This window comes from Cynoglossus semilaevis, chromosome 16 (genome assembly GCF_000523025.1).
Source record: "Cynoglossus semilaevis isolate Cse_v1.0 chromosome 16, Cse_v1.0, whole genome shotgun sequence".
NCBI lineage: Eukaryota > Metazoa > Chordata > Actinopteri > Pleuronectiformes > Cynoglossidae > Cynoglossus > Cynoglossus semilaevis.
Window position 1 is genome coordinate 5,250,002 of NC_024322.1, and position 23,894 is coordinate 5,273,895.

Here is a 23,894-nt window from a genome sequence, read left to right on the forward strand (position 1 = left end):
GCAGTGTGTACCAAAAACAGTGTTGCTAAAACTTGTCAGAGTCATCGGTTTTCACTGGAAGATAAAATTTAACAACCCAAATCCTATTTCCTTTCTTTCTTATGGCTTCCTTCTTCGGGAGTCATTACGGAGAAACTTCTGTCACGATCTCAGCCTATCACTTACATTCTTATCGCAGCAGTTCCCAAACTGTTTTGTCCGTGCACCCCCTTGCGACAACCAGGAAACATCTTATAATGGAAGGTATCAGGTTCGAGTCCACCAGCTGCCAAGTTACCACTGAGGTGCACTGAGCATGGCACTGTGCCCACACACTGCTCCCCAAAGGCTTAAGCTGCCCCCTGCTTACTTTGATGATGGGTAAAAAGCAGAGGTCAAATCCAGAGGTCAAAGGTGGACAAAATAATGTGTTGTGAATGTCATGGAGTTTGATCTGTGTATGTGGATGCAAAAACTATTTTTGCCATCTTGTTCTGTGCGATCACTGGACAAGAGTGTCAGAGTCTAATTGAGTTATATGTTCATCCAGAACAGGCCCGTGGAGGTGTGTGTGTGTGTGTGAACATGAGAGGTAGACTGATTTATTTGGGAAGACAAGTTGGCCGCCGCGAGGAGCTCATTATGGTTTAACAGTCTGGAGTGTGAAGGCCCTGCTTCAGCCTGATAATGGGGTTTCACTTACTGCTACACACTGAAAATGGAGGCTAGATGCATCACAGGAAGAACTGGCTCACACACGCTGAAACACACACACACAAACCAGATTTTTAAAAGAGATAAAAACTTAGCAAGCACACATTTCCACATTCTCACAGTCACATCCTCATGGGTGTACAGTATATGGCCAGATATTATATTCAAACATATTGAAAATTATATACAGACTCCCTACCTCCCTGCTCAATGATCCATGCAGCATGAAAAGCTTGCCGTCTGAAATCGGCATCAGATTCCTCCCCCTGCGGCTGTCTTATCTTCGCCTCTCACGACTCACCACTGATAGGATAAAATAGATTTTTCACCTTGGGGCTAAAGTGTGTGTCGCCTTTTCCAAAGACGTTAGCTTTCTTGGTACTTACCCATTCTTTTAAAGTGTGTGTCGCCTTTTCCAAAGACAGTAGCTTTCTTGGTACTTACCTGGAAGGGAATGTGTCGGAGAATTCCTGAATCAAAACGGCAAGTCAAAGTAGGTCGTATTAATAATAGACAGGTGTAAATAGTGAAAATATATTACATGATGTAGTATTATAACCTCTGCTACTCCTCTTTCACCATGTCTCCACGGAGTTGGTAGTGATTGTATATATAGTACGGCCTTTAACCCAGCTCTACAGTATGGGTTCACGTGTGCAATCAATCAATATGCAAATCGAAGCGGCAGCTCTGCCCATGAATCTGTACATGGTGAATTTCCAGATAACTCAGTACTCTTGAGGAATCTATAGTAATGAAGGCACTATAGAAGCAAGGGAGAGCCAATTCAAATAAAGTGTAGAGGAAAAATTATATATTCACATTGTTGGGTATCAGTAGGAGTTGGGCCGACAAATGGTTATAGTGAGTCAGAAGAACACAAATCCAGATCCAGCCCAGATGAATTCAAACAACTAGATACAATTTAGTTTAAAAAAACAGCATCACTAATTGGCTCAAATGGGCTGCTTTATGAACAGTACCTGATTGGACCAGATAAGCTGGTGCACGAGCAAAAGGTCTGCGTGCAATCTACTTTAGACCCATGATTCACCCATCCCTCTCATTTCCTGCTCACTGCTGCTGTTGAAGTCTCAGTCTGCAGATCAAGGAGCCACCATCTTGTTGCTAATCTGATTTCCTACCTCACCTATTGTTTGTTCTTCAGAGAGGCTTTTCTCTGATCATATGAGCTGGACTTACTGAACATGCTGTCACTCACACGTTCTCCCCCTCCTCTGGAACATCCTGTATTGTAGTAAAGCGATGGTATGACGACCTGGCCTAACATCTGCTCACCAACTGTGCACAGCCGTCCTGTCATTTCAATCTGCTTTCTGTTAAAAACCCAGAGCAGACAGTTTCCTCTGTCTGGATTTAAAAACAAGCTGCGACATCTAAAAAAAAAAAAGATTAAATAATTTACATTAAATAGAATCACCTTTGTTTAGACTGTTTTTAAAAAGGATCAGGGGAGTTTTGATACGATTCATGTAAATCTTTAAATAATAACCTTGACAGAGTTTGAATTTTTTTTCCCAAGCCATTAAACTTGGCTTTTTCCCCCAGCATAAGGCATGTGAGATATCATCTCAAACTTGTGCTTGAACCTCTCCTCCTTCCCACTCTCCTCTGTCTGTGCTGATCTGTGCAAAGTATTTTCCTCTAGTGTGCGTTCAGACAGTCTGAGACTCCCTGTGATTTACTGTATGGTCTGTTCCCACTGTCACAAACACTGAGGGTGGCCCACAGGGCTGCAGGCTTGCATTGTTCCAGTGAAAAACACTGCATAATCAACTTCTTTGCAATAATATGTTATAATACTTATTTAGGTCCTCCATATAATCCAAAGTCCTCGTGACAAGCTGTCCATCCATGCGTGTTTGTCCACCTTTTGGAAATGCAAAAAATCTAAAAATAATTCAAATGTACAGACTAGCTTGAAAGTTTTGCTTCCCAAAGTGGGGGGCGGGATTCCCTTGGGGGCACAAACAGTTTTGAGCGGGGAGGGATGCAGCAAGACTAATTACCTACATTTTTAATAATTTGTATTACAGGGGAGGGGGGACACCATCATATATCATTATAAAAGTAATCAAATGAACATATGAACTAATTCACCCTGTAATGTCCATCTGTCAGAAATGGTTTAGTGACTGGATTCACAGCACAAACAGTGAGTTCAAGAGAAGAGCACAACAGAATGCTGTACTTTAGCCTTTACAACCCATTGAATTGTTCATCTGAGTTCTTTTTTCCACTAGTACATATTTTGACCTGCTCTCTCTCCAGAGCTTTGCCACGCACTGAGCCTGTGTGCTGAGTCACCTAATGATTCCAGTGTGGGCTGCAAGAAGAAAAAGCCACTTAAGTCTCTCTGGGTGTACAAGTAAAAGGCACTTTAGGCACAGACAATGTTTTTATTTTGTTCATATGTCACCGTGGCAGTTGAAACTTATGGTTCTGAGCTTTACTATAGACTTTGATACCTAATTTACACCATCCTAGTACAATAAGTAAATAGTAAGTGGGAAGTACATTGAATATGTGTGCACATACGTTAGGGGAGACAATAAACTTACATAATATTATATAATATATATATTTCTCGGAGGAATTTCTTTTTTGTTGTAATTTTACCCCTTATGTACCTATGGTAATTATAGTACAATTATACTTTCATTAATAGATCATTTTAACTACTCTTCACTATTAGTCAAAAGACTTAATTTCTATATTTTTTATTTTATATTTATGTTACATATTTTTACGTCAAAAAAGTATTTATTCTTGCAGATCACATGTTGTGCTGTAAAAGTGAGCACAACATAGTTGCACAATTAGACTGCCTTAAATGAATGAAAAGAAAACTATTGACCTTCTCACTGTTGCCAAAGTGTTGCAATCGCCTTAATTATTATGCATTCAGCTAAAGATTAATTATGTAGATGTATGCACCATATATGATTAAATTACAATTAGTGGTTTTATATGCTCACTCTAGACAGGGATGGGATGAATAACAATGGGAATGGGGAATTGGAAAGATATCCTAAGGTACATCTGATGCTGAGGCTTGTATATAAATGGTACAGTGCCATGTGCTACCGCTGGGTCATTCGGTCTTGTTCCTGTTACTCTTTAACATGAAGTTTTTGGTCATTCGGTCTTGTTCCTGTTACTCTGTGGGTTTTACTTTGTTCCTGTTACTCTTTAACATGAAGTTGTTCATGAAGTATAACTTCATGAACAAGGAACTGAGCTTGACTGGTGTGGCCTTCAATCAGGATCCGTTTCCTATTTTAAAGGAAAATCAGACCAATCAGTAAAATGAAGGGATTGCTGAAATGCTAAATACTTTTACTCACAAAACCACCCTTCACTTAATAATTGATTGGCTGTAATTAAGCAAAATGGGAGCTGATCAATGATTTGATTTAGATTTAATATGAAGAATTGAATTGGCTTTGTCAGTGTTAAATACAGAAGGCTCTGCAAACTTTAGATTTGATTGTATTTTTAAAGAGTTTAAACTTTCGAGAATGAATGTTTCCTTATATGTGACCTTGTGTTGGACTGGTGAACTGCCCAGAGTACCTGCTGCCTGCTGGGATTAGCTCTAGCTCACACTCTTAATAAAAAAAAGCAAAAAGATGAATAAATATTGTCATTTTACTTTGTTACTGAAAACCCAGTGACATCTCAGAAAGGTCCCCCAACTGGATGCCAGCACTTTTAGTGTTCTATTTAGAGACAGCAAATTACATTTGGCACATGCATTTGAATAGTAATTATGATGGTTGGCAGAATTATTACAGACCAACAAACACATTTTCTTGTTTATTTCCCTGTAGGTGTTTCTCCTTGTTAAGCGTGAGGCAGGAACAAGTTAAATTCAGGTCCAGAATTAGCTGCTGCTGAGTGAGTCACCATCCTCTCCTTGTCAGCAGTTAATCACTGTAGCGTGGCATCACCTATTATTACTGCCACTGATGCTGGAGCAGATACACCCTCTGTCTCATTCAACCCCCCAATGAACATATCTGCCTGCCGGTCAGGGGCGGACTGTCTGAGTGTGTGTGTGTGTGTGTGTGTGTGTGTGTGTGCGTGTCTGTCGGAAGTTTCGCAATTAGGAAACCTGACAATCTCAAAATATAGAGATTTATTTTTCTGGATGTGTCGAGACAGACACAATCACAAAACAATAGTCACCTTCCTAACCCCCACCACCCCAACACACACACACACACACACACACACAAACCTAAAAAATCTATTGTATATGTCAGAGTGATTGTACAGTACAGATTAATCAGAGGCACAGTGACTTTTTTACAGTCCACTAAATTAGGATGGAGACAAGTTAATGCTGCTGTTTTTTTTTTTGAGAGAGTCTTTGAGTGTATTGGTTCCCATACAATTTAAATTACAAATGTAAAAAATGAACACCTTCAAATTTATGTATATCTACAGGGCTGTGCCAAGTGTCAAATACAGTACAAACAACTTAGCAATGAAATAAAAGCATACACAGTCTATGGGGAGCAGTGGTGCTGCACTTAAGGTAAATACACTGTAGAAAAAGTAAGTAAGTACATAAAAAAATATTGTATGACATAATAAATATATTACATTGTGTACAAAATGTAACTTTGGTCCAGAATTATCCAGTAGTACAGAAATGTACAAAAACCCAGCAACACAACAGGATCGTTGACTTCATTTTTAAGCCCCGCCCAGCCACCTTTACACTGTCTTCCTTCACTACACCTATCAATCATCTCTAGGTTTTATTTTCTTCTACCTGGCAGTTCCATCTCCAACATTCTTGATCCTACATATCCTCCAAACCACAACGTCTCCATAACTTTATCCTCAAACTGCTTTTTTTTTTTTTACCGGTCTCATTACAGCCTTCCTGTAGTCCTGCTCACAAATATCACCCCTGAATCTCTCCCCCACCTACTGCAATCTACAGCTTCATCTACCTGCTCCTTCACAGTCTCTTGGTGTTTCTGGGTTGACCTGAGGTGTTTAAACACCTTTGTATTCTCTCTTCTTTCTGCGTCTTTTTTTCCTCTCCTACCCAGCGCCTTACTGCTACCCTCCAAGCTCAATATTTTTAATCAAGACCTATAATCCAATTAAATTGATTATAAAACTATCGTGAAGTGCGATCGCCGTATTCCCTGTTTTGCTTGTTACTGTACCCAGATGTCCCCTGAGACGTGTAGATAATGAGACGAGACAGGGGGGGACTTGCCCGTCTTTTAATGACTGATGGACAGCCCTTGAAGAGGACGCAGCATTTACATGACGAACGAGTCGCACAAATGATTGAGTGTGACATACAAGGCCCCTGTCTACCCAAGCACAGGAGGAGCCACATTTATAACCACACGTCAACAGCTCATATTTGCATCTATTGATTCCTGCACTTCTTCATATTTATCTCTCCATGGCCGTGACAACAATGAGGAATGGTAAAGCGGGACTGCCTGTGTAGTTCTCTGGAACAGTTAACAAGGTATGATTTTCACAGAATGATGAATGGGGAAGCAAGTATATCATTGTGTAATGTTGTAACAAAGAGGACTGTGTTTGAGTCCCAGTCTGTCCATTTATAAGACAAACACAGACATGTTGTAGCTGAGCTGCCAAAGTTAATAACTTTTCTGGTTGTTTTATTGTCTCTAATAGGACAACACTAACAGTCCTTTTGGTGGTTATATGAAGCTGTGTCATTGATTCCCACCATTGATCACTAGGACGTATCATTGTGCGGTGTGTTATTTTTTATTTTTCTTGGGCTTTAGATTATGGCTACTGTGACTGTGGGCTGTGTGAGTGCGATGACGGTTGGTTTGGAGATGCCTGCCAGTTCCAGGAGGAGTGCAAGATTCCAAACAAGAAGAGCAAAGAGCTCTGCAGAAACCCACAGGGAGTAGTGTGCTCCAACAGAGGTAACGCAGTCACACATGAATATGAAAATACACAACAACAACAACAACAGCAACAACTGTCTGCAGGAGACCAACACCCAGCCTCCTGATACACACAACCTGGAATTATATTTTTTTTACAAGAGGTTAATAGGTCAATGTCTTAAACTAGGTCAAATTCGAATGACATCAATTGTCATTCTTATTAATAGTAGATGGCGTTTAATTATAAAGCCCTTAAGGGTGTTGTGGGCAGTGGACAGGTTTCATGTGACCCATTTGACCCAGTACAGTGACCTTGGAGACTTTCCTTTATTACTTTTTTGATTGGTGGCCACACTTTAGTTATTTATAAAAACTGAGACTTTCCTTTATTACTTTTTTGATTAGATTTTCTCTTTTTCAAAAGTTCAAATTGGTGGCCACATTTTAGTTATTTATAAAAAAGTTCTAGAATAAAGAGTTCAGCTATGCTGAATTTTAAGTGTCTTTTTTTGTTTTGCTTTGGGTCATTTTTTTATTTTTTGTTGAAATATTTGAAATGTTTGTTAAATGTTGTTTCTCCTGTTTTTTTTAGCTATTTAAAGAAATCATTAGTTTTTTAATTGCTTTATCCATAACTATTTCTTCCACATATTGACCTATTTTCCTACATTGGCTATTTTTCAGACAATATTTACTTTTATTTACTTGAAGGCAATCTCCGGGCCAGCTATGTCTTGTATTAAAAGAGTCTCATTAGCTTCAGATTGAAAATTAAAATAATAAGTTTATAAAATAAGTTCCCACGTAGATCTGTATGTGCTAGAATTACAGCTAAAATACAGTGAATTAAAATTTTACAGAAAATAAAAATGCTGCATGTAAGAGCATTATTGAGATGAATGAATATTAGGAAAATACACAAATAATTTGAAATACTCCTTAATGTCAAAATCTACGGACAATTTCAGGCAGACACTTTGGTGAGTTTATCCAGCCCTGTTATCAGGCCTCGGCACCTTGAAGACTCTCAGTGTGAGCTGATGTCTCAGGTTGTTCTCCACACACTGACATTCATTTGAACAACCCAGGGCTTAACCTCAGGGTTGCCCTGCAAAGCCTCCGGCTAAATCAAGAACAAACGTGTGTTCGTGCACGTGAATTGGTGTGTTTCCCCGAAAACGTGTACCGTACGGTATGTGGCCTGTTTGAGTGTGTGAAAATGCAAATTTATTCACAGCATGTTGTTGTCTAGCCTTCTTGCCCCGTGGTGCATCTTTTGGAACACACACACTCACACACACACACACACAACCTTTGGTAATCCCTCACCAGTCTAGATCTGGAGACACCTGATGCACAGACAGTGCCTCCAGTTACACAGCTGCACGAATCCCGTCTAACTTATACAGTGAACATCCCATAATCAACAAACTTAACCTCAGTAATCTTTGGCTTCCATTAGACATTATTTATTGTAACCTTGTTAGGAAATTAGAGCGACATGACATTTTATCAAGCTCACCGAGTTATAATAAAGGCAAGTACACTCACTCACACTAGGGTAATCGAACAACGCCCAAGTCCAGATTCAATGGTTAGTTTGAGTGCACGTGTATCGTAAGTACAACCAACTTTCTTAGCACCACACAGTTAAAAGAGGTGTGCTGAAACGCAGACACTCGTGCACAAGCACGGTTAAATCCATCAATCCATCTTCACTGTTTATCAATTCAAACGAAAACCTAACCAATAAAAGAGTTTAAAATGTTTTAAAGTTAGTGCCTTCCCCAGGAACCTGCCACTGTGGTAGCTGCAAGTGTAAGAATGAAGACAACAGAGGTTTGGTGACCGGGCGTTTCTGTGAGTGCGACGACAACGAGTGTCTGGACGAGGACACCGGAGAGGTGTGTGGAGGTACGCCTCAAATTTCCTGTCACACACTCTCACAGTCCCTTCCCCTGAAATCTTTAGTAATGTGATTACACAGTAAATGTGCTAGCCCACCACCTCTGACGCTAAATGACCCAGAGACATGATGAAATGTGTCAACCAGCAGCAATCGAATGACCCTGCGGGTTCTGATCTGCTTCCAGGCCATGGCCAGTGTTACTGTGGCAACTGTTACTGTGCTGCCGGTTGGCATGGAGACAAGTGTGAATTCCAGTGTGACATCAGCCCATGGGAGAGCAAGCGGAGATGCACATCACCAGATGGCAAAATTTGCAGCAACAGAGGTCTGTTCACCTTCAAGGAGGAAAGACATCAGGGGAAAAAAGAAGAAATGAAATAAATAGGTTTTTTTTATCAAAGAAATACATGTGAACTAAGTCAATACAAAATAATTATATTCCAACTATAATTTACTAAATTAACATTTTGAAATTCATCTCAATCATTGGAAACAAAAGAGCACAACAGCTGGACAGGAAGTAGACACTGTGTGTAACTGACAGATGAACTGTCCAATAGGAGCGTGGCTGCAGGAAAGGTTTACAAACATAATCCACCTTTATATGTGTATGTTCCTCTAAACAGTATTGAAAATGTCAAAATGACCACACGGTTTATTGATTAAGACCCAAATTAAAGGTTAAGGATGATGAACTCTTCAGTTGTTGATAAGATATACTAGAAGGAAGTAATTCAGCATTTCCAAAGACATCAGATGATGACACAGCTCCATATTTACTTTCTATAAATTGGACAAAGATTCTTCTGTAGTTACTATTTTCACAGCAATGTCAAAAAAACTGCTTCTCTAAGCTGTCAAGAGAGAGCCAAAAACAAACTGTTCCTGGAGCAATGAGGAATTCCAAAAGAACAATGTGAATCTTTTCTTATAATTTTGACATATAAATACATACCTTTTTTCAATCGTCTAATTGAAATTTTGGCATATGTTCCAACAGCAATTAAACGTTGGCAGTTCCAAACACAGTGCATTAAAAACAAAGCAAATAGAAGCAATTCAACTAACCCTGGAAGACAAAACTTGCATAGAACTTCACTGAATGTGTCATATCAAGATCTCAATCCTCAAGTTTCTATTGTCAGATTGGACCTTAAAAGAAAATCTAGCATTTTTTTCTGACCCTATTTATTATGTTATGACCCTAACATAAATGACATGACATTTTTTGGGGGGCGGGGGTGACATCGTGCACATACGATTCCTTCTGCACCATGAATTGACCTGTTGTACTGCAACTGTTGCTAACAGCCATAGCTAGTTACCTTTACCTCAGGGACCATGTGGGGACATGGAAACTTGGAGGCTGTTGACACGTTCTATCCAACTTTAAGATATTTTAAAATATAAATATATTTTTCTCTTGATACAATAATGGACAATTCTAAAATGTTTAATTAGTATGTTAAAGAAGAACATAAGAGAAAAAGACAACACACAATGGTTTTAATTCCCTAAAGGCTTATGTAAATTCCCATGAAAGTCATCAGAGGTTAGTGGACAGGCATTCAGGGAAATGGCTTGGCTAACCTCGCTCAAGTGATCCAGTGGGATTTCACTAAAGCTCTCTAAAATTAATTACAGTGGACTGGCTGAGGGCTGGCTAAGTGGCAAGGCTAAATGGTAGGCTGCATGGACAGAGTCTGATGGCAGAAGCGGCAATTTGTTGTTAAGTGCACAGCTGATGCAGCACGAACGAGGAGCGTCTGTGTTTGGGGTGGAACAGCCCATTGTTTCCCTCTTTGGGGGAGAAGAGCGCAGACAAAAGAGCTGACAATCCACACACACAAAAGTGTTCTGGTCTGGTCACAAAAATATGTATTTATCTTCACAAATCCCACTTTTGAAAAAAAAATTGTACTAGTTTCCTAATGTTAGCAAAACAGTGACCCATCACTTGTGAAATGACATGTGAAACAATAGGAAAGGGAACAAAAAAAATGAAATATTGAAATTACAAACTAATTTAGAAGTAATAACTGAAAAAACAAGGAGGTTAAAGACCAATCTGGACTGCAGGCCGGCCAGTTAAAATCATACACCGGTGTGTTTTGCACCAGGTCACAAATATGAATGGAAGCCAGCTGTTTTAAAATATGTTTCAATGTCCTTCTCTTTTCTCATTTTTAATGCAGGAAAAAAATAGAGAGATAGCGATTAAAACCAAGTTCCGTTAAGATTTGTTGATGACAAATCTGATCAAATAAATGTAACACTCAACGTTTGACAAAGATCTAATGATAAAACTAAGAGACGTATCTGCACAGGATTTTGATTTTTAAACCAAACACATTTGAAATCAAAAGGTAATTTTAAGTTATTTTCAACTGGCCTTATACTGTGTAACTGAGTGCTGGTCTACAGGCTTCAGTAATAATAAAATAATACGAAATAGTTTTCCCGACAGTGGTCTGGTTTTAATTTATGGAAACAAACATGATCCCCCCCCCCATTCTACATTGTTCCTAATCTGATGATTAATTATGCACCTTCCCATGTGGCTCTGGTTACCGTCAGCAACACAGATCACTGTTCACACTCTACATTCAGTCCCAGTTTGGTAGACATTTGTCTTGAAATGCAAATGTCTTTTTATTCAAATGCCAAACACATTCCACCAGAGACAGTTTGTTACTGATTAAAACGAGAACCGTTCCCATCTCCGCCCCATGTGGAATGGAACCACTTTGTTGTTGCATTAATCTTCTTTAAAGTGATTCCTGGTCATAAGATTCGATGAATTCAACAAGAGTGTAAATCAGAGTCTGTCATCCTGTATAGATACGGTGATGTATAGAAGAGACCTCGTGTCACAGACGCCTCCTTTTCGGCTTTTTTTTTTTTTTTTTTGCTTTTCTTCTTAGCTCGGCTCAGAAATAACCTTTATCTCCTGCTCACAGTCAGAAATTAATGAGAGTCTGATTTGGCTGACAGTGTCAACCCACACAGAACAACTCTGGTTCATTCCAGCAGCCCCTCGTCTGTGCGGTTCACCTCTCCTTCTCCGCTGAGCTATAATACTGTGACCGGGCATGTTGTCAAAGTAATAACATCAGCTGGAAGCTAAATCCGTGTGTCTATATTTATTATTTTTGGTTGAAAACAGTTTTACTGCAACCAAAATATGATTGTTTGTGGCAGATAAGAAGAGAGTAAAGCCTGGCTTCACAGAGACACAACCATATAACATAAAGAAAAGCTAATTTTTAAAGATGCTATAGAGAATTTTGAGCATTTAGGGCTGGTGAAACTCAAAATGTGTTTTTAAAAAAAAAAAAAAACTTCCTGAAAGTGAGCGCCATCTTAAAACACAGTGCTCCAGGCTTTTGAGATTGCGAGGGAGACTAAACCTTCTGCCAGGGGCCGGACACGATCCAGACTCAGCCCACAGACCTGCCAGCTGGACCGGGCCCCCTGGGGTTCCCCCTGCTCTGTCGCTGCTGATAAGAGAAAATGGGATTTCCACTGGCTGCAGCAGCGAGAGCCAAGATGTAAAAACAAATGAAAAAAGAGTGTCAGAAAAGCAGATGCAGAGATAGAGAGAGGAGATGAGAGACAGATGGAGGGAGCTTATTAACACAGCTTGCTGCTTACTTTGATTAAAGTGGGAAAATATATTGTTCAACATCTAGTTACGCTGGGAAAGTGTCACATCCATAGTATTTGTTGCGTCCAGAATGCGGCTTAAATGTACCTCTTGCAGGTGTTAACTTATGTGTGTGTTTTTGTTAGGAACCTGTGTGTGTGGTGAGTGTACCTGCTACGACGTAGATCCCTCTGGAGACTGGGGAGACATTCACGGAGACACCTGCGAGTGCGACGAGAGGAACTGCCATGCGACATATGACCGATACACCGATGACTTCTGCTCAGGTTAGCACAATCTAATCAAACACATGGACACACTCTTATAAACATACAGTATTTTTATAGTTCTGTTAATCAGTTCAGGACAAAAAGTGAAACCTTTCATTCTTTGTTCATAAGAAAAAACTGTTTTACCTAAATATCTAGAATATCTAGAATCTAGAAATGATCTAAAGTAAGGCAAAAGATACAGGCAGTTTTGAAATAATAAAAGTCTCTTGACTGTGAGGCAAAAACACCTCCAAAAGCTTAAAAAAAGTAGTTTCCTGCCTCACATTTTCCAGTAAGATGTTGCAAAATTATACAATTTCTATTTTTCAGACAAATTGAGATCAATGCATTTAAAATACGGTTATTTTAAATCCTTTTTGCCTGTTCACCTAATCCAGTACTTCTCAAATTCAGGGTGCGCAATGAGGTGCCATGGGGGGGGGGGGGGGTGAAGGGCTTCCAGTGGAATATGGCACACTAGACATAAGTGTACCACTGCTGTAATGATTGAATGATAACAAGCCTCCAGTCACTAGGTGGCAGCAACTCATACAGTTGTTTGTACAGATAAAAAAATATACATGTTATCAGGCTCTCAGTAGTATTTCAATTCGTTGGGTATGGGTCAGGGTGGGTGCATGAAAACTTTTCTGTCCTCAAGGTGGCGGTGGGGCATGATAGAAAATATTTAAGAACCACTGACCTTATCTAACATTTTAGCTTTCGAGATTTAATCTCATTCTTCAAAGGCACCAATTAGTATATATTTTTTAAATCTTCACATTTTGTCAACTCTATTCTTTTCTCCTGCTGTTTCTAAAGGCCATGGTCAGTGTAACTGTGGCAGGTGTGACTGTAGAGAAGGATGGGCTGGGAGAAAGTGTGAACATCCTCTGTCCTGCTCGCTGTCTCTGGAGAGCAGTCTGAAGAAGTGTCGAGGAACGTCCAATTTGCCCTGCTTCGGACGAGGTACCCGCTCTTTCCATTTGATTCAGTTGCCATGGTTACCGCAGCAGACCTGTGCTCTCTGCTCTTCACCTCTCCGTGTAAAATAGGCCATTTCCAGGCCATCCCATAATCTATCCATAAAGACTGAAGGCTGCCCCGGTGTGACAGTATCTTTATCTAAGTCATGACCTAGAAAAGGAGGCACTCAACACTTCATTTGTGTTACAGAGGTGTGTGTATTTAACATGACAGCTTTTTAAGGTATGTGTGTGTGTGTGTGTGTGTGTGTGTGTGAATCTTCTACAGAGTGACATGTGTGGCTGTTGCTGTGCAAAAACAGGTCTGTTCACTGATGCCATAGGACACAAAAAAAGCTCTCTCCGCGGTGTCACCTCTGGATCTGAGTGAATCGGAATTCTCTGAGCTCCTATTGAAGCCTAATTGCCACACTTCAAAAATCATTTTAAACTCTTTATTTATTTATATGTTTGTTTATTTATTTTTTCATTCATTTCACCACAGATTTAGAAAGCTTAGCGTCACATGGTTTGTGTACAGTTTACCTCTGATCATCCTAAGTGGTGACACATGACTAGAATGGAAACATGTTTATTTGTATTACACACTGTCCTCTATGCATGACTTTTACATGTCATTTATCTTAGTTCAGACGAACTCTCTATCTATCTACTCCTGACCCGGCCCCCTGTTCAATTTTAAGGAACAATTGTGGCCTACCAGTCAAACAGTTTGCCAAGGCCTGCTCTGTACTAACACTAACATTTTAACATTTTATATCAAGGTGCTGCACACTCCATTGTTCAAGTCAACTCCAGCCCTCTATTGTTCTAGTTTTCTGGGGAATACCTGTCAAAGTGATGGGACTTCAGGGGGTAAAAAACAGGACCATTAAAGTCTGCTGCATTGTGCTGCTCTCACACAGATCCAGCCTCAGTGACAACAGTGACACAACCTGTGTGGTTTCAGGGCTGTGCAGTTTTATCAAGGGTTAATGCCAGGCATTGATTTCCTGTTTTATTCGACTGTGGAGGAAAACCACTGGGGAGCCCTCAACCTTTCAAATGCTGCTTTGTTTCCAGAAAAGAAGAGAGGAAATGTGGGACACATGTCCTTTTATATCGGTCATTATTATCCCTTTAAACTTTTTCTTTTACTGTGATAGCTACACAGCAGAATGGAGAGCAGTGAACCACAGAGACGGGGTTTGAGTCAACATCACCACTGACCCACGGAGAAGCAACGTTTGTCTGGTTTTAAAATAGAACCAATTTGGTTTTGCGTTGAATGCATCAACTCTTCATTACATATTGGGCTTCAAACCAATTCCACAGTAACAGGGTTGAGCAGGCACCGAGCTTTCTCCCTCTTTATAATGAAACTGCCAAGATTAACTTGTGCCGAGAAAGTTAATTAGCTTAAATTCCTCCTGCAGTACCTTTAAATTATCTCCAATTGCTGCGACAGAATGGAACTTTAAATTACCCCGTGCAGAGGAACAATAGTTCCTTAAAAGGCATTCATACATTTCTGTCAATAAAAAATAGCCTCTTTTTAAGCCGTTGCTGCCTCTAAGATTTAGTGAAATATGATTTTGTCTTCAAGAAACACAATGATAAATAAATATGCTTTCAATGCTATTTACTTAATTTAATTAGTTGCTGTTTGATTTAATTTGTTTAATATAAGGAACAACGGTCAAGCAAGTGGAACCAGAGCATTTTTCTGCCAGTTATTACCTACTACAGAATCTCTGGCTTTAAAATTAAACCTAAAGTTTTTGTTTACCTTGCTGTACACACGTGCATGATTTCATTTAAAAATATTACAGACCCTGACGTCGCTCACTTCATTTAAGGTTAACTGCAAAAAATAAATAAATAAAAAAAAAGGGGCTTTTTACAGCAAGGCTGTGGGCAAATGGCTATAGATCTGAAGGTAAGAGAAGAAATACAGAGAGAGTTTTGTTGGAAACACAATGAAGGGAGACAGGAAGCAAAGGTGGGAGAGTAGGAGAGAAAGTAAGAGAAAAAGTGAAGGAGACAGATGTAGAAAATCACTTAGACATGGATGAATGCAGCTGGTACAGATGGCAGCCAGAGTGGAAAAGCCTTGTGATGTGAAAAAAAAAAAAAAAAAGAGCTACAGAGTTCTCCTTCCTGAAGGGTGGAGCTAAGACATCTGAGGGAGTGCACATTCTTTACACTGTGGTATTTCCTTTAAGGAAACACCTGCTTTCAACATTTTACTGCTGATTCTGAGGATTCCACTCTCTGGTTTCTGACTAAATCAAAAAGGCAGTAACGGACAGTTAGGGCCACACGAACGCACCGTGGGATATTAGAGGCAAAAGTTGACTGATTTTCTATCATGTATTCCTTTTTCAGTATTGCAGTTCACTCTGAGTGAGAATATTAAACTGGACGGCTCACTAGTTCAGTCCAGGACCACAGCTTAGGGTCCTAGTTTTTAAACCATCCAGGTGTTTTCATCCTAACATGTTGAAAAGTAGGTAACTGGAATGGCTTGGTTTCTTTCAAGGCTCACGACCGTCTTATTCATTTTGACCCTGTTAAAATCCGTCATCCGTCATTTTTCTTAACTAAAGTTCAGTGGAATTTTCCAGCAATGGCTGTGACTGCGTCGTCGTGTGTGGGTTGACAGTAGTGTTAGCCACAAGAGAAGAACTGCAGAATAGCAAGAGCACCAACCACCAACAATCATCCAGCAGCAAAAGTTCAGCTCATTTTTATGCAGAAGGTAAATGTTAAAGACACTGTAACATAAATTACAAAATCATTTTAACCTTTAGGGAAATGAAAATAAATAACCTGAAGTGAAGTTGTATTAAAAAAAGGGACTTATTTCACATTTCTTTTGTCTGACAAATGTGCAAAACCCTTTCTACAACACTGTGTACCACATATAAATATATATTTGACAGAACAGTTGTTTTATTTCATACATTATGACACGTGTGTGTGATATTTGCAAACCTAATGTACTATACAAATACTGTGATACTACATATAAGTAAGCTAAATTATTAGTCACATTGGGGGAACATTTCCAAAAACTAAGTACAGATAGCCAACAGTTTTTAGTCTGTGACCCCATTTTGACATTACAAACTGGTGACTCTGGAGACATTTTTGTAGCTGTCACTTCATGTGACACAGTCATGTGACCACAGCCAATATTTTTATATACTGCATTTTATTAGAACCCAATTTTTGTCCATGGAAGTGAACAATGCAGATGCATATGATTGTGTGGTGTTTTAATCATATCATTTTAAAATTAATAATACATAGTTAGTCATTTTTTAATCAGTTATGATATTTCAGCCATGATATGGGTCTGTGACCTCAGGGTTGAAAAACACTGAGCTAGAGAATTAACTTAAATAAAGTATAAATTACCTGGATATTGGTTTAAAAAGCTAAAGGACAAAAATTATATGACACATTTAGAAATAATTGCGTTAACAGTAACAGTTTTACTCACATGTTTTTCAGAAATCTGTGGTCCAACACAAAATTGTCCAACTGTCCCCTCAGTGCCAGACTGTGGACATAACACCATTCTGTTTCTCTAACAGACAAGGAAAAAATAAATAAATAAATCTTAGAGGAGATGTAAGGTTCAGAGAATTTATAGCTTCAGTTCATACTCCAGTCCAATCTGTGTAGATTTACTTAAGACACACATGAAGACATTGACATGGAAGTTCCGGTTCAGTTTTGGACACAAATATTGGCTCATCTGTCTTACCTCAGTGAATTACTGACAGTCTGGACTGAAGAGTCAGACATTCACACTGAAATGGCCATCAACACAGCTCAACGACAGGATGACAAACAGCAACGCACCAAAACGCACACATGCATAAAGTAGGTGTGACAACAGGGATAATCAATAAGACAGGCTGTGATGACATCACTGGTTGCTGGGGTAACTGCCTCCCCAGAGCAGAAGGACAAGAGCTGGAGGATTGGTGGCTCTGTGTGTGTGTGTGTGTGTGTGTGTGTGTGTGTGTGTGCAGTCATAAAAAGTGACAGAGATGTGACATAAACAACATATTAGATTATGCTGCCAGTCAAGCGTCTGTCTCGTAAATTCATGTTTGGTACAATTTATGGAACCTAATTCCACTTGGTGAGTCATGGACAGATAAAAGCATGCAGCCCCAATACACACGCACTAACACACACACACACACACACACACACACACACACACACAGAGACTTCTATTATGGACATGTGTTTTAGTGGCAATAGATAGGTGTTATTCAGTGGCACTAATCAGAAAGACTCTCAGGAGTGCAAACTGGGAAACAAACCTGGGAAATATACTTTTGACAATAAGGACTCACTGTGTTTAAAAAAAACAAGAGGGAATGAGAAAAAGAGAGGGACTTTGTTTTAAAACAAACTATTGATAATGATTCAGAATTTCCTTGTGTAATTATTTCTTCAAATGGAAAAGTGACAGATTGCCTTGAAGTTTTCCAGTTATGGACAACAGTTAAATTGTGGATTTTATTTTGTTTTGTTGTTTTTTTTCCATTTCCCACTAAGACAAGACAAAGCATCTTAACAACAGAGACTTACAGTAGACCACCAAAGCTGCCTGTATTTATGGGTTGGTGCCACGGACCATGTGTACAAAAACCTATTTTTGAATAAATCCTCCTCTTTAAAGTAATACAAGAAATAATGGTGAAAAGGGAAAGATAAAAAATGGCAGTAAAATCAGAATAAGTTGCTATAAAACGGAGCTCAGGTTGAAGTAAATGTCTGTGTTTATTCACAGGTCAGTGTCTGTGTGGAGAGTGCACCTGTCATCCACCTGGGGACAGTCGTGTTTATGGCAAAAACTGTGAGTGTGATGACCGTCAGTGTGAGGACATCAGTGGAGAGGTCTGTGGAGGTAAGAACACACACACACACACACACACACACACACACACACACACACTCAAACAAATATTTTTAGTTTGCTTTTAGGAGAGAGCAAAGAACTATGGGAGCAGCCACAGCATATTTAAAACATTAGGGCACCAGATGAAATCACAAGAATAAAAAGCAATGAAAGCACAAACAGTAACATACAGAGCCTCCAACTAATACTTGTGTATGTTCCTCTGAGTCCCCACTATAACAGTATTAAAACAATGTACCCACATATATACATATATATATAGCTATACAAAGATCTTTTCACACACAGAAGCTCAAACCTCATGTTCAGACACTGTCTACAGACCTCATATTTACAAACACTGGTTCAAAGTGGCAAAAGGAAAAATATGACAATAATAGGGCGATAACTTTGGGGCTGTAGTATTTTCTACAGATGGTGCAATGCAGCAGTTAAGGCTAAATGACTCCTTTAACAAAAGGCCTATGCAGTATTTATGTGAATGGAATACTGGGCCATCGGGAGAAATACTTCATGAGACTTCTGGGAGAACTCGTCTCAGTGTCTTGAGCAGGAATTCATTGCAGGGTAACATACACATTCAAAGACACACAGGCTCACTGTCAGGCAGTGCCTGGAATTTAGGTTTGTTTGCTCACACGTCTATGGAAGCTACGGGGAAGGGGAAGGGGGAGAGAGAGAGAGAGAGAGAAAGAGAGAGAGAGAGAGAGAGAGAGAGAGAGAGATCCTCCGAAGTGAGGAGATTAGTTAGAGGAGACATTTTATAGGGAAGGAGCTGTTAAAAAAAACCAACTCCTGGGTACAGTCTGTGCCCGTGGATGTTTGAGACTCGACAACAGAAGTCAGAGAACTGATAAATGACACAGCACCCGTGATAGAGTCCTTCAGTACTAACCAGGTTTACAGTTAGTTCAGTTTACCCTTGACTCTGGAGTATTTTCAACACATCATCAAAAAATGAAAGGGGCGAGAGAAACAGAAGATGGAAACTTCCCTTCACATATATAGGAATTTTAAGTAAAACCACAAGGCAATGAATGTGACTTTGTATTTTAAGTTAGACTTGGAAGTTCAGTTAGCTCTACTGTAGTACTGCAGCAATACTGCTGATCAGATTTATATAAAAGAAATTAAAAAGAAAACACAGGGGGGAGCTGGAATTAACTTTTGGATGTTTTAGTCTGTCCCAGTACTTTACTTTAAACCTAACTATTACTAATATTTATCTAATACTAATTACTGTAATTAGTTACTAATTAATTACTGCAAAATCCTGACGAGAAAGTGATGTCCCCACATTGTCAGTATTTCAACAATGTCCCCACATGTACAGCTATACAAAGCTCTCTCTCTCTCTTACACACACACGCGCGAAATTCATGTTTATATGCTGTATAAGGACATCATTTTTACACATATGGGTTCAGGGTATGGGTTCAGGGAGGCAAAATAATATATATATATATATCTATATATATAGATATAATATATATAAAACTTTTCATATAAAACATGTGTTTTTGGCCTAAAAATCCCCTCAGTCACCATCTCAAACACCACCTGCGCACCAGCAAAGGTTCAATTCCCCGTCACAGTTCATACTCAGTGAATGGCAGGTGTGGAATAATTAAACAAGGGCCACGGTCGCCTTTCTTCCAAAGCAATTAGCCGCTCTCACAGTCTCACTGATTGAGGCAGTCAGGCGTGGCTAGCCTTAGCTGCCATATCATTTATACACCGACATCGCAGCAGCCAAACACAGTCTACACAACGATTGATAAAAACCTCAGACAACAGAGTGAGCGGTGAGGCCCAGATCATGTGATGTACCAAAAACTTACAAATCAACTCCTTCCTTACTTATTTCCTAAGAGTAATTACTTTAGTGCTTGATATAATGTGCCAACATGAAAAACAACAAATCTTTGTTTGTAGGAGTTTGCTTCAAAACTTCTTTTTTTTTCAGTACTGGGACCCACTTAAAAAAAAGAAACAACCATGACCTAGTTTTGCAACCAAAATAATTGTGATTAATGATTCTCTCAAGAAAATTAAAAAAATATATTTTTGAATTTGGGTTGTATCTAAAAGCTTTATGGAGTGGTCATAGTTCATATCTAGAGAGAAACTAATGTTACATGGAAACAAATGTTAGCAGCTATGTGTTGACACAGCAATGAAACGGCAAAATACTGAGACTAAACTGTACAACAGTATCCGGTTTACTTTATCGATTTTCTATGCATTTTTTATGGTTGTTAAATACTAAATATAAGCCTAAATAAAAGGCCAAAATGTTCATCCATTTATCCCATCAGTAAAGACTACTCGATTCAGTCTTTGGGAATCAGTGACAGTAATGTGCTCAGGATTTAGAAGGAAGGGCCTTATATTACATGGAAGGCTATTCAGGCTATTAGCTTTTCTCAAAGTGGTGAGTGCAAATTATTTTTAATAATATATATTTAATGATTTCCCATGCCTGTATATCTGTATGTTTAATTGATTCCCTGAACATGTCTGATGCTGGAAGCTGACATGGAGCTGGAGCACGGATCGAACCTCTGCTTGACTTAATCAATACATCTCCATCAGGCACATCACAGCGACGCCGTATGGATCCGCCCTGATGACGGAAATGATGGAAATACGGCCTTTCCATCATTTCTAGTTGGCATGTGTTGCTAAAAGTGAACGTGAAGGATTGATCAGAGATGCAGATGGGCGTTGGGTGATTTACATCGTTGTGAGACCACGGTGACGGCCGGGTGGAGATGAAGAGGACACGAGTGTTGTAGCCGTTGTTAAAAGCACAGCCGGGCTGTCAGCCATTAAAGTCTCTTCAGAACCAAACTCTCTCTTTCAACCAATTAAATGTCCCTGATTTTTTTTTCTCTGTTTGTTTTGGTTCTCTCCCTCTCTCCCTCTCTGAAGTGCTGGAGTCATATTAGGGCCAGGACAAACCAGTGATGACAGTTCCTTTCATGTCTCTTGTTCTCCACGCCTGCCCTGTCTCTCTGATCTTGCCGTCACTCCATCTGCTTGTAGCGCCTATTAGTGTCAAAGTTCATTGTTTGTACTGTCGGCTCCCTATGTTTTGATGTCCTTTATAGCTGTTTTGTTGCTCTGCAATCGGCATCTTTCCTCACTTTTCCCCACGGAGTGTTTTTTAAATTCATACTCTCCCCTCTCCGTGTACTTCCTCTTTCTCATGGACCTGCTCCATATTCTGTCTCCTCTAAATGAAGGCCCTTCTGCCCTCCACCACCAGGTCACGGTTACTGTTCATGTGGACGGTGCATCTGCGAAGACGGCTGGTTTGGGAAGCTGTGCCAGTTCCCCAGGTCATGTGACATGAGCGATTCCCAGAGCAGGGAGCTTTGTGAGATCCCTGATGGAGTCATCTGCAGTGGAAAAGGTGAGTCATCAATTATTAATCCAACTTCAGAAAGTTCTGCAGGTAAAATTGCAATCTGAATAATCATAGGATAGCTGCAGATTAATCAGGATTAACTGTGATTGTTACTTATTACAATTAATCATGATTAATTGAGATAAATTGACATGCAAAAATGTAACTTTTCTTTTTGTACTTTGCTGGAACAGTAAGCCAAAAAACAGCAGGTAGGTGTATGTGTTTCACACCTGTTTTTAGTCATGACTAATCCAAGTGATGGGATAATAATGTAAAAAATGTCAAAAAAAAAAAATTAAAAAAAAATGCAAAAGTAGAACTGACTGCTCCACAGAGTTGGTGGGTTTAACTTTCTACATCTTGACGGGGGCTTGTAGAATGAGGTCCAAAGTTGATTTGGAACCTAGGAAAAGTTTTTGTCCTCAACAATACTAATCAGAAAAAAATTAAAAAAAAATCATTTGTCAGTTGTGTCAGTCAGCTTGTCGGCTGTTGTCTTAATTACTGCCTCACTGAGCTGTCTCACTTAACACTGAAGCCCCCACAAACACCTGCTGGGGGTAGAGGTGGTATTTTCACCCCAAAATGCTTCAGTGAAACCAAAATCTTTTCTCACAGTGTGTGCAAATGACAGAACAGAAGGTGGACACGTTGGAATTACTGGATTCTTCCTGTGTGTTGAAATGCCATAAATTTAAATAATTTCTAATTAAATATTCCTTAATAGACTCTAGATTAGTTATGATAAATAATATTAATACAATTTGGCAGTTGAATAATGAAACATAACATCTTCCCCACATCTTTTTAAACCATTTACCAATATAACTGCTACATATAACAGCCTGTAAAGTTGGGAAATTAGACCTACATGTATAAAACACACATTATTGATCTACACTACAGTATATTACCAGGTATACTAATATCTGATCTGAGAAGTATTTTCATGACTTATATATTTCATATCTGACACATTTCAAAATAGAAATACAGTAAAATAGAAATGAAATATAATTAAAATATACCACTTAATTTAGTTAGTTAAAATAAATTTAAGTAAAATAAAATACCACATCAGATAGTCAACAGTTGGTTGATGAATAGTTTCTTACCTCTCGACGGGGAACAATGGGCTGCAACTTATCACAAAAACAGCTCTCCTTTCTCGTGCACAAAGACAAATTAGATGAAAGAGTTAGCAACAATCGCACAAAAATAAATGTCAAAAATGTGAAAACATGAAAGAAACACTGATGGTAATCAACACTTCATTCAGGGTGTGTGTGTGTGTGTGTGTTTGCGTCACAGGTTCCTGTCACTGTGGCCGGTGTATCTGCTCTCCTCAAGACTGGTGGGTTTCTGGAGAATACTGCGAGTGTGACGACCGGGACTGTGACAAACACGACGGCCTCATCTGCACTGGTAATATCAGAGGAGAACAAAGACTGGAGGTGTTACTGTTATAAATGACCTGTGTATATTTTATATATATTGTATATATTTTTTTCAGAACCCATTCCCATTCCTNNNAGAATCTGGTGTTCTGTGAGAGAAAGCCTACGATTTAATTGACACAAACACAGACACACACACACGCTGCTCTGCACAACCGTTTATCCACAGGAGCCGTCGTCTCCCCACTGATAATGGAAATCTCTGTGCATGTTTATAATTATTTATGCCCCGGGGCCTGTCAAAATCTGGACAGCTGTTCAAAAGTGTTTCTAGTCGTGACTCTCGCATCCCCAAATGTCAGCCTTAATGTCACTGAAAGGCTCATCAGTGGTAACACACGCATACAGACGGTACTTACAGCTGTGGAGGAAAAACAAAGGGTGCGTATGAATATAAAAGAATTCCAATGACGATGACTGACGACAGGGAAAATGTGGGAATGAAACGCAGCTCAATATTTTAGCACCGTGAACATTATCGTAATTTGGTGCTGATACGTTAAAGATCAATTTCCTTCATGCTGCGATTTGGAGCTATATATATTATATTCATCATTACCGACATCCACCCAAAGCAAATTGAAAGTCTTCAGATATCAATTGAATGTAGATAATAAAAAATAATATAATAAAAAAAAAAAAAACCTAATCTACAGTATGAT

General features: G+C 39.2%; 1 protein-coding gene across 1 annotated transcript in view; it reads left to right on the forward strand.

Annotated features, from left to right (window-relative positions):
• The window catches only part of itgbl1 (integrin, beta-like 1), a 29,130-nt gene that overhangs the window by 2,910 nt on the left and 2,326 nt on the right, over positions 1–23,894 (forward strand). Inside the window, exons 3-10 of the mRNA XM_008328242.3 lie at positions 6,510–6,656; positions 8,412–8,534; positions 8,714–8,854; positions 12,322–12,462; positions 13,270–13,416; positions 18,232–18,348; positions 21,632–21,778; positions 23,087–23,200. Coding sequence (XP_008326464.1) covers positions 6,510–6,656; positions 8,412–8,534; positions 8,714–8,854; positions 12,322–12,462; positions 13,270–13,416; positions 18,232–18,348; positions 21,632–21,778; positions 23,087–23,200 — 1,077 coding nt within the window. The remainder of the gene's footprint in view (positions 1–6,509; positions 6,657–8,411; positions 8,535–8,713; positions 8,855–12,321; positions 12,463–13,269; positions 13,417–18,231; positions 18,349–21,631; positions 21,779–23,086; positions 23,201–23,894) is intronic.